Source organism: Artemia sp. Qi Xiang Cuo, chromosome 5 (genome assembly GCF_049724085.1).
Source record: "Artemia sp. Qi Xiang Cuo chromosome 5, ASM4972408v1, whole genome shotgun sequence".
NCBI classification, from domain to species: domain Eukaryota; kingdom Metazoa; phylum Arthropoda; class Branchiopoda; order Anostraca; family Artemiidae; genus Artemia; species Artemia sp. Qi Xiang Cuo.
Genome location: NC_142798.1, coordinates 54334743 through 54347116, shown reverse-complemented (window position 1 = coordinate 54347116; position 12374 = coordinate 54334743). Strand labels below are relative to the sequence as shown.

The window sequence follows — 12374 nt, the reverse complement described above, 5'->3', positions numbered from 1 at the left end:
TCGTTCTTCTTTTTCTTTTCTTTTTTAATCCAAGATGAAATTTCTGCAATTTTTGGCATTGCGAAATACTTAAGAGAGTAAGATAGATAAGATATATTCATAATTAATTAGTCATACAATGAATAGAATATTCTAATCCCCAAATGCTCCTACGCCTGTAAAAGAGGTGGAACACTTACATTCCAATTAAAGACTAAATCAATAGAAGAAAAACAGTTTAACGCAAGCAGGTTTATGCATGAAGGCATACTTTTTGGGAAAACACTAGACATTCAGGGGGAGGATGTTGAGTGAGAGAATGGCTTAGTGTTTATGCCTGTGTATAAAGGTGGGCGGATAGAGGCGGAATACTTTTTTTTAGACTAGTCTGGACAAGGTCTGTTGAGTTGGTAACCTAAACTTGCCAGATCTATTTCTTTAGAACTTTACTAATTTCGACCCTGAGTTCTTTACCTTTCAAAGATATTACCTCAAGTCTAGTTTTCAAAGCTACCACTTTAATTTTTAAAATTTAAGTGCATTATGAATCTGGTATGCTAATTTTGTGATATAGCAAAATAAGAGTCATTTTGAGAGGACTATATCTCAAGGTGACATGGTAACCATAGAAAATTTAGAATACAAGTATGAAAAGGGTATCTTCGATGGATTTAGATTATTCTAACTGACTTAATGTAGAAAACCTCAATTAGTAACAACTCCGACATCTTTAGAAGCAAATCAGTATCGACTCCGAAATTATAGTTTGAAGGACCCCCTTCCTATTGTTTCAAGGGGGCTCATTAATAGTCAGAAAAGGATATTCAGTTGCGTCTGTAAAGTTATAAATTGATTAGGGGTTCTTCTCTAGGATAAACTGTCGCTTTGTGGACAAATATTCTTTGATGTTTTGAAGGCAATCGGATGAGCAACGTGGATGAAACTTTGAGAGATTTTTCAGGAGTTGATATTTCAGCTGAATTCTGAAAGTTTAGTTCATCTGCCTCTGCTAATTTCTTTAAATTCTAAATTTATTGGTTTCTTTTTTTTTTTGCCGTATTTTTGTGTTTTTTATTTTGACTGTTATGTGAATTCAGCAAATATTGGCTTGGGATGTTTAGTTTTTTTAAGTGATTCTTATTTTATGCAATATCACAGAAAGTCTGTCCAGAAAGTAATTTTTGCCCCTAACTCCACTAAATATTAAATAGAGTAGCTTTGCGTCGTAAGTGATTTTACCTGAGATTTACCACTGCTAGTGCAATGGGCATCTAGAATCCTAGCCCCCCCCCCCGAAAAGCATAGCTAATTCCTCCTTCTTCCCATAGGTTGAAACTTCCCCAACTTAGGTGTTTTTGCTATTGCTATTAAGGTTCCCTGGAGCTTGTTTTTTGTAAATTATGTGTAAGTAAAATTATACTCCTGAAAAAAAAAAAAATAATATGATTGGGTGATCACAGTAGATATTCCATATTCATTAAGCAGTTGTTTTTTTTAATCTAGTTTCACTCCTAGCTAAAAGATTTTAATGCATATCCTGTTTTGGCATAATGATTAGGTCATAAAAGAAGTTTGGTTTCCCCTAAGGAGGAGATTTCTGTTGTTTCCAAAAAGATTAGTGAAAAATCGCCATTTGTTGCTGATTCAGGAATGATAACTATTATTTAAATTCACCGCAATAGGGAGATTTTATTTTGAAAAGAAATTTACAGAAATTTTGAAAAAGAGTCTGAAACCCTTTGAAATGGCATCGCACCAACCCGAAAAATACACCATTGGAAATGAAGTTGTCTAAATAAATCCATCTGATCATATTTCTTCTGAAAGGGTAGTATGAGTTAGTTCTGAAACAATTCAGACTGTAAAGAATTTGTGTAGGGGGTTTTCAGAGTAAAAACGTGTCCACAGTCATATAGATAAACATTCTCACTGACAATGTACGTATGCAACCGTATCGCTCGGTCTCTTGTAGCCAAATTTGAAAATTTGATTTTAGTTTAAAGAAGTGTGAAATTGGAATTGGACAGTTGAGAAGCCGGCTGAGAAGTGGATGGGCAAATAAATGCCCCTAAGCAGGGGCAAGCAACGATACTCTATTTACCCTTATGCGGAAAAAGTGTGTATGTTAAGTCATAGGCAGCGCGCTAGCGCTGCCTAAGTAAAGAACGATGTGGCCACAATGTGTTTTTTTTCTCTAAAAGTCATTTCGTATCAAAAGAATTGTCGCAGAAACTTTGAAAATGGCTCATTCGATTGGAAATTGGGGTGGCTAGTGCCCTTTTTAATAGTCAAAAGCAATTGGAGGGCAACTAGCCCCCCCCCCACGCCCATCATTCCCCCAAACACATCCCTCGGAACAATGTTGGCACAATATACCATATATTATTTTTTTAATTTAGAACAGGGCTCTTCATAAGGAGGGGGTCGTTGTAGAGACTTCAAAAGGGGCTCATTCGATTGGAAATCGAGAGTTCTAGGGCCCTTTTTAATAGTCGAAAGTGATTGGAGGGCAACTAGCCCCCCCCCCCCACGCCAATCATTCCCCCAAACACATCCAATCAAAATTTCGATATAGTCATTTTGTTCAGCGTAGGTGGTTTCCAGATAGAAAATGTGTTTTTGAGGAGGACATTCCCCTACAACCTTCGAGACAGGGGTTTGTATTTCTGTCATGAGGGTAGGAAAGGTTTTTTAGAGTTAGTGTGGTAAAAGTTTAAAAACAGATTAAATCAAATTGAAATTTAACTGATTTATACCCTTTTTATTTGTCACAATTATAAAGTTAGCCTCGAGCCCCACCACGCCTCTCAGATACTCCCGCATACCCCGACAAAATTTGTGAACAGTTATTTAGTTCGGCTTAGTTGATTTCAACATATAAAATGTGTTTTTGAGGAGGAAACTCCCCACAACCCTCGGGGCAAGGGTTTTAAGTTATGCCTTGAGGGCATGTAAGAACAATGTTGGCACAATGTGCCATATATTATTTTTTTACTTTAGAACAGGGCTTTTCATATGGAAGGGGTCGTCGTAGAGACTTCAAAATGGGCTCATTCGATTGGAAATCGAGAGCTCTAGGGCCCTTTTTAATAGTCGAAAGTGATTGGAGGGCAACTAGCCCCCCTACGCCCATCATTCCCCCAAACACATCCAATCAACATTTCGAGATAGCCATTTTGTTCAGCGTAGTTGATTTCCAGATAGAAAATGTGTTTTGAGGAGGACACTAGCCAAAATCCTCAGAGCAAGGGTTTTAAGTTATGCCCTGGGGGCATATAAGGTTTTTATTGAAGGTGTTGTCGTAGAAACTTCAAAACAGGCTCATTCGATTGGAAATTCGAAGGGCTAGTACCCTTTTTAATGGTCGAAAGTGGTTGGAGGGCAAATAGCCCCCCCCCCCACGTCCATCATTCCCCCAAACACATCCAATCAAAATTTTGAGATAGCCATTCTGTTCAGCGTAGTTCATTTCCCGATAGAAAATATGTTTTTTGAGAAGGACACTCCCCCACAACCCTCAGGGCAAGGGTTTTAAGTTATGCCCTGGGGCATATAAGGTTTTTATATAAAGCGTTGTCGTAGAAACTTCAAAAAAGGCTCATTCGATTGGAAATTCAAAGGGCTAGTGCCCTTTTTAATAGTCGAAAGTGATTGGAAGGCAACTAGCCCCCCACGCCCATTATTCCCCCAAACACAGCCCCTCAAAATTGTGAGAAAACCATTTTGTTCAGCGTAGGTCATTTCCAGATAGAAAATATGTTTTTGAGGAGGACACTCCCCCACAATCCTCGGGGCAAGGGTTTTAAGTTATGCTCTGAGGGCACATAAGAACGATGTTGGCACAATGTACTATTTATTTTTTTTTTCCCCTTTAGAGCTGGGCACTTCATATGGAATTGGTCGTCGTAGAAACTTCAAAAGGGGCTCATTCGATTGGGAATTGAGAGCTCTAGTGCCCTTTTTAATAGTCAAAAGTGATTGGACGGCAACTAGCCACCCCCCCCCCCCTCAACGCCCATCATTCCACAGAACACATCCAATCAAAATTTTGAGATATCCTTTTTATTCAGCGTAGTTGATTTCCAGATAGAAAATATGTTTTTGAGGAGGACACACCCCCACAACCCTCAGGGCAAGGGTTTTAAGTTATGCCCTGGAGGCATATAAGGTTTTTATAGAAGGTGTTGTCGTAGAAACTTCATAAGAGGCTCATTCGATTGGAAATTCGAAGGGCTAGTACCCTTTCGAATAGTCGAAAGTGATTGGGGGGTAACAAGCCCCCCCCCTCCCCTACGCCCATCATTACCCCAAACACATCCAATCAAAATTTTGGGATAGCCATTTTGCTCAGCGTAGTTGATTGCCAGGTAGAAAATATGTTTTTGAGGAGGGAACTCCCCCACAACCCTCAGAGCAAGGGTTTTAAGTTATGCCCCGGGGGCATATAAGGTTTTTATCGAAAGCTTTGTTGTAGAAACTTCAAAAAAGGCTCATTCGATTTGAAATTCAAAGGGCTAGTCCACTTTTTAATAGACGAAAGTGATTGGAGGGGAACTAGTCCTCCCCCACGGCCATCATTTCCCCAAACACATCCAATCAAAATTTTGAAATAGCCATTTTGTTCAGCCTAGTTGATTACCAGATAGAAAATATGTTTTTGAGGAGGATACACCCTCACAGCCTGCAGGGCAAGGGTTTTAAGTTTTGCCCTGGGGTCATATAAGGTTGTTAAAGAAGGTGTTGTCGTAGAAACTTCAAAAAAGCTCATTCGATTGGAAATTCAAAGGACTGGTGCCCTTTTTAATAGTCGAAAGTGATTGGAGGGCAGCTATCCTCTCCCCACGCCCATCATTCCGCAAAACACATCCAATAAAATTTTTAGATAGCCGTTTTGTTCAGCATATTTGATTTCCACATAGAAAATATGTTTTTGAGGAGACACTCCCCCTCAGCCCTCGGGGCAAGGGTTTTAAGTTATGCCCTTTAGAGCAGGGCACTTCATATGGAAGGGGTCGTCGTAGAAGCTTCAAAAGGGGCTCATTCGATTGGAAATTGAGAGTTCTAGTGCCCTTTTTAATAGTCGAAAGTGATTGGAGGGCAACTAGCCCCCCCCCCACGCCCATCATTCCCCCAAACACATCCAATCAAAATTTGAGATAGCCATTTTGTTCAGCGTAGTTGATTTCCAGATTGAAAAGATGTTTTTGAGGAGGAAACTCCTCCACGACCCTCAGGGCAAGGGTTTTAAGTTATGCCCTGGAGGCATATAAGGTTTTTATAGAAGGCGTTGTCGTAAAAACTTCAAAACAGGCTCATTCAATTTGAAATTCGAAGGGCTAGTGCCCTTGTCAATAGTCGAAAGTGATTGGAAGGTAACTCGCCCCCCCCCCTCACGCCCCTCCTTCCTCCAAACACATCCCATCAAAATTTTGTAATATCTATTTTGGTCAGCGGAGTTGATTTCCGGATAGAAAATATGTTTTTGAGGAGGACACTCCCCCACAACCCTCAGGGCAAGGGTTTGAAGTTATGCCCTGGCGGCATATAAGGTTTTTATTGAACGCGTTGTCGTAGAAACTTCAAAAAAGTTTTTTGCGAATGGTATCAAGTTTTCCATTTCAGGTCAACTAGAGGAGGTATGGAACTAAATTAAGCACTACTATTTGTTTTCAGAATTTTAAAAGGGTGTAGGTTGTTAAAAATTACTGAAAAATTTTCTCCAGCATACAAATAGCAGGCGAAACTATAAAGTCTTAAAAAACGAAAAGATTTCAACAGTTATTTTATGTATCCCTGAAAAGACTATGTCAATATAAAACAAACAGTAATTAATAAAAAAACTTTTTCCCCAAAATAAGTTTTTCAAAGAAAAGTAAAGAACTCCATTAAACAAAAAATGAGCAAAAATAAAATCATATAATCTACCAAGCGTGAAACTACCACAAATCAGCATCGATAAATAAATGAAACCCAAAACGAACGGAAATTAAAATAAATAACTGAGTCAAACTCAAAGCGAGCAGAAATTATCATAAGTTGGGCTCAAAACCCCTATTCCTTCTCAAGGCCACAACAAAATTTGCACTTTACTGAAAAAATAAAAATGAATGTGCATTGTCAGTTTAATATACATATACTGATATTTAGTAATCATAATGTTAAAATTATTTGATTTATTAAAGTTATAAAAGTAAAATCACTTATATTTTTTTCAGTAAAGTGCAAATTTTTTTGTGGCCTTGGGAAGGCATAGGGGTTTTTAGCCCAACTTATGTTAATTTCTGCTCGTTTTGAGTTTGACTCAGTTATTGATTGTAATTTCTGTTCGTTTTGGGTTTCATTTATTTATCGATGCTGATTTGTGGTAGTTTCACGCTTGGTAGATTATTAACGCTTGGTTGATTATTTGATTTTATTTTTGCTCATTTTTGTTTAATGGAGTTCTTTACTTTTCTTTGAAAAACTTATTTTGTGGAAAAAGTTTTTTTTAATTAATACCATCAAAGATGCTTGCAGAAGTTTTAGTGATATTTAGTTCATTTTGACAAGACATGAAGTTTGGCTCCAATTTACATCGGGTTTGTGGTTGAAGAAGAGTGAATAATTACTGGGTTATTTGGTACCTTTTTTTTGTTTCTTTTACTTTTAAATAATGATCACAATATTCATTGTATAGTTTATGAAGTCCTTTTATTTTTTTGCAGTGTGGTACAAGGACGCTCAAATATCAAGAGATGTGTTCCAGGTGCCGACGTGATCTAAGAATAATATGCTGTATATGTAAGATGCAGGGACATCGACCGTTCCGATGCCCGGATGTTTGGAGGCGTTACCATTTATCAGTATGTTTTTCTCCCTTTTCTTTGTTATTTGTTTATGATTGCCAAAATAATTATGGGTGAAAAACAAGGACTAGGTTAAAAGAGACGAATATTTCTTTTTTTGGAATCGATACACTTATTTATAATCGATATTCTTATTTTATTACACACTTATAATCACACTTATACACACTTATAATCGATTCCTATTTTTGGAATCGATACACTTGAATTTGAATTTGAGACATATAGCTAAACAAACTACATTTTAAGAAACGAAGGATCCATTTATGGAGATAACAATACTACAAAGGCTCACAGGAAAGAACTTGTGAATTTGTGTGTGCAGCAAACAGGCACTAAGTCTCACAAGCAACTAAAAATTGACAGTACTAAATTTTATGTCATGGATACTTTATCAATAAAGAAATATTATTCCTTTTTCCCCTGTTTTAATATGATTTTCAACGGAAAAGCGGAAGGGTCAACGGAATTATTTTGGAATTATCCTCCGTCCCAGGCTTGTTTGAAGGCTGTTTTCTTTGTATTTTTTCAAGCTAAGATAGTCTTCGCTTTTGGCATTAAAAGATAGGTTCTTGGCTATAGCTCCTTTGTGTGATTTTGATTTATTCCTTTATGAGATATTTATTTATTTATGAAGTAAAGTAGGTAAAAAAGGAACAAAGAAACGGGAAAATACAAGATAAGGGCATAAGCTTTCAGCAACACCTGCAATGAAAAAAGAAGATGGGCCACTATCAAAACCAAAAAAGTGAAAAACAAAAAAAAAAACAGCACAAAACAACAACAGAATTGTAGTGTCATTCGAGCTAAGCATAAGGATCGACTTTTTCTTGATATTATTTGCAATGTTTTGAAGCTTTAAACAAGCGACCCTAACGCGGAACTAGTTTAGCTTTAGTATTACTAATTTGACTTGCTTAATACTTAATGAATATACAGTATTTTAGATACTCTCTCTCTGCAGATATATAATATGTTCTTTTTATTTGTTTTTTTTTACATAAAACATGAAAAACTTTTTCTTTTACAGAAAACACTAAGCTGTTTTACCAGTAGTGAACAAAGCCCACTATAGAGCAGCAAGATCAAGTCGACTAAATCTTCTCCGGTTAACCAAAATTTTGTTGTAGGAAATGCTTAAAATTCGTATGATGTTATTGTTTGCTTCAGAGCATGTCGACAAAAGGCTCTTTCGAAAAAAAGAAAAAAAATAGCAAATTTCTTTAGTTTTCAGCAGGATCAAGTATTAAAAAAATCCAGAACCAGTCGGCAAGACTTCATTCGGTAAGGCTTATTAAAAACAACATATTCACACTTGGGCAAATTTGCATCAAGGCTAATATTGTTCAAAGTTGAAACGGGTTTATGTCTTTTAGCAAGAGTGACCTTGTGTGACTTGTGTGCAAAATATTATAAGTATAAGCTATGTAGCTTATTAGAATGTGCCAGAAAATATACATATCTTCAAGACATGTTTTTAGATTTTAGTGATGGTTATAAGAGAATTACTGGTACTTGTATGATATAGCCCTGACCTAATATTCTTCATCTAAATAGAACCTGTTTCCCTGGCCCTCAATCCTAATGAAACGTACCGATGTATGTTAAAAATAGAATACTTTAAAAATAAAGGTAAAGTATGTGGGTAAAGGGTAAAGGTGAGGGTAAAGTATAGCGAGTCTGCATGCCTAATGTTTTAGGTACAATTATTCTGCATATTATGAAGTAATCAATGCTATCTGCCCCCCCCCCCCAATGTGTAAATATATAGCTCAAATTATATATTTTCCATCTATTCAGTCACTTTTCTTTGTCTTGTCTCATGCTAAGCTCAAAGAAACTAACGAAAAAAACCGGTTCTAAAATGCGTCAATGGATGAACAACTTGAGTGGTCGGGGCTGTATCATACAAGTACCGAATTCCCATATTATTAACATATTCAAATCAAATCTAGTTTCTTTTCTCTGTTTTTTTCTCCGTTGTTGGTGGTACTGAGGTAAATCACTTAACAATAAACGACATATGTTTTAATCCATGCACATGATACAAATATAGTTTAGTGTTGAGGAAGCAGAATATCAAGAATAAAATATCAACAACGGCCCAAATTAAGGATTTTTTACTATCATGTTAATATTTTTGCCGTAAAGAATTTTGTATTATACAGAGGAACTACTAGAGCTATGTACAACTGCTTCAACTCTATTTGGAATCTGTGTTTTAGATGAAATTACATGGCATGATTAAAATCATCGCTGGCTGTATATGCCGTAGTTAGACATTGGGGCTGCGCTGAGTTGGCATTAGTAGTAATTAGACATTCTACAAATAATTAAGTCAATATTAAAAATATTTAGATATTTATCGGCATTTGGAAAGATATCAAAAACGTAAAAGCGATAATTTAAAGAGTGTTTGTAATTATGCTTTTTGTTAAAGCGAAAAATGCTACCTAGTTTGATAAACTTTCTTTTCATTATAGTTTTCCCATGACGCAATGTTCTTAGTATATTAATGGTGAAAATATAGCATGGTGCTAAAAGAGTACATTATGTTGTCCCTTATATTTTCAATAAAGTACTTGGTTTGTTTAGAAAGTAACTTACGTTTTGGCTTGTCTGTTTTTCGCTTCAAGCTCTGTCGATTGCTTATTCGAAAAAGTAACAGAATCCCTAACTTTGAGCTATCGCTATCTAATTTATTAAAGAAAATATACGAACTAGTTGTCTGGTCTAATGTTCCGATAAAAGCTGAATAGAAAATTTCCTACTGCTCGCAATGGATGTCACAGATGACTGCAGTTAAACCTGACGAACATATTTCAATGATAATTTTTATCGTTTTATTAGCTGTCAATTTGCAACAGTTCGAAAAATTATTTGTATAAAATAACAAGTAATCAGTTTTGAACAGTTTCAGCTGTGTGTGCAGATAGTTTATATTTAAAGAATAATATTTTTTAGACGGAGCCAGCACATGTTTTAGCACCCTGTATACCGCCACAACGCTTGATAGTACAAAAATCTGGATGCTGTAATTGTGCCTCCAAGCATCATAGTATTTCTTCATGCCCTTCCAGACGAGAAAGCGTACTACCTCCACACTTTAACGAAACGATCTTTAGCTATGAAAATCCGTTTTGTTCTGATTCAGATATACCCACTGTTTTTAAACGGAAAATGGATGATGAACAGATAAAAGAAGTTGATGAACCTAGAAAAGTTGTTGGGAATCAGGATTGGGATATTGCTCCTCGCTGTATTCACTATAAAATAATTGACTCCTACTCCTTAAAGTTCCGTAAGTGTATATATGATGAAGTTAAAAAGATCTGGCCTACAATCGCTCTTGGTAAGTGTCCCAAAAGATCTTCGAATTCTAATACTTACCTGATTCACGGGATTCATATTGATGGCGCTTCAAAAAAGATTAAAAAGAAAGTTGCATCATATCTGGAAAACGCTTTTGGTTTCTTAAGAAGTGTATCATTGACTCAAGGAAGAAAAGCTGTTTCTCAAAACATGGATAGTCTCGTTGTAGAAAATCGAGAAGCTCTTTTGAATGAGGACATTAGAGAAAGTCCTGAATGGAAAGAGCTTTTCTGTAGTCTTGACCGCCACGTTCAAGCTGTGAAAAAGAAAAGAATGAAAAAGGAAAAGCGAATACAACGTCAACATATTTTTAAATAGTTTGACAACTTAAGCTTTTGCTTGAAGTTTTTCTTCTGTCTGAATTTTAACGTAATAAAAAAATGGTTATTGCCTATTTTTAAACTGCATGTTTCTAAATATTGGTTTAGCAAGCAATAATGCTGACTAGATTATTATATTAATTATCTTTTAGTAGTCCACTTTCTTATTCATAGAAGTAATGAGGATCGAAGAATGGGGGGGGGGGGGGTTAAAATCCGAAAATATATGCTTCGTAACTATGCTTTGCTCCTATTCATTTACACCATATATTCTACAAAGAGTGGAACTGCCAAAAAATATGGAGGGGGGCATAGGATTTGTGCTCAACCAGTGAATTCAGAGCAAACAAAGAGCAATAACGAGTGTATTTTGGAGGCCATTGAATAAAAATGAACCTCACGTGAATTTTCGAAAGAAAAAACTATTCGATAAAAAATTTACATGCTTGCAGATAAGATATTTCGAGGGTTTTTCCCAATGCTCATTATACCTTTATTTGAATATACCATACTTGAATTTTAATGTAATATACCATATTTCCGCATATTTCTGAATACTGGTTTAGCAAGCAATAATGCTGACTGGGTTATCATCTATGAAGAATAATGAATTAATCATTTTTAGTAGTCTACTTTCTTACTCATGGAAGTAACGAAGATTGAGGAAAAGGGAGGGTGGGGCTACAATCATCCATTGATCCGAAAATATACGTTTAACCACTATGCTTTGCTCCCATTCCTTTATACTACATATTCTACATAGACTGGAACTGCCAAAGAAGGTGGAGGGGGTTAGGCTTTGTGCCCAACCTTCTTGTAAATTCAGAGCAAAAAAGAGTAATAGCAAATATATTTTTGGTGTGTATTGAAAAAAAAGAACTTCATGTGAATCTTCTTGAAAAAAACTATTTGCTACGAAATTTACGTGCCAGGAGATAAAATATTACGAGGGCCCTTTTTAATGCTCATTATACCTTCGTTTTGATTTCTAGGTTTACTTTTATTATAAGACAAATAATGATAGTGTTTAATGATATTAATATTTCTTAATCCTTACCCCTAGGGCTGGACTTCGTTTTGTCCACAATAGCGTATCTTTTGAAGCTTTAACCTGTCATAAAAAAAAGTCTGACTTGAAATTTTGCTCCGATGTCTTGTAGGGATGCTGGATGTTTGGAGCGCATAGGGTATTGAAGGAACGACTTGCTGCCCTCCGGTTAGTTTTAAGAAAGGGAAGTAGAATCGAATGAGCCCTTACACAATTTTCTACACCCTTCTGTTCTATATGGTGACATCTGAGTCATTTTACTCTTATGAAAATGAATCATACCCCAGTGAAACACCACTTGTTGAACATACACTTCCTTAGTTTTGAAATAGATATCCTGTAAAAGTTCTAGTCGTGAGTTTTTAAAGAGGAAAAGAATGAAAATGTAAACAACGCCTGTAAACTGACCATTTGCCTAAATAATTTGTGTAAATTTAGTTTGCATTCTTACTTTTCAGTTTGAATTAAAATGCATGATAAATACATTTGTAAAAATCAGTTTTGCTCGCAAAAGTCTAAAAATTCTCTGGTCCAAGGAATGAGTGGTGTCGGTTCCTTGGTTATATTTCAGCTCGGTATTGCTGCTCTCAGAGCTCTTTTGGCGTCAGATGGCTTTTGCTGCAATAAGTTGTTCTTCTATTTCTAGAGAACAATGAATCAGGTTGTTTTAGTAATATACTTTATTATCATAGGCAGTGCAATAGCGCTGCCTAAGTAAAGAGCGAAGTGGGCACAATGTATTATTATTCTATTTTTGTTTTGACCGAGGAGTTGTTGTAGAAACTTCGAAAGCAGCTCATTCGATTGGAA

The 12374-nt window shown here is 36.0% G+C and overlaps 1 protein-coding gene across 6 annotated transcripts in view; it reads left to right on the top strand.

Annotated features, from left to right (window-relative positions):
- The window catches only part of LOC148952277 (uncharacterized), a 36165-nt gene extending 25550 nt beyond the window's left edge, over positions 1-10615 (top strand). For all 6 annotated transcript variants that reach the window (XM_089089712.1, XM_089089715.1, XM_089089714.1 and 3 more), the window contains exons 4-5: positions 6684-6821; positions 9789-10615. In XM_089089712.1, coding sequence (XP_088945838.1) covers positions 6684-6821; positions 9789-10514 — 864 coding nt within the window. In that variant the 3' untranslated portion in view covers positions 10515-10615. The remainder of the gene's footprint in view (positions 1-6683; positions 6822-9788) is intronic.
- The last annotated feature ends 1759 nt before the right edge of the window (positions 10616-12374 follow it).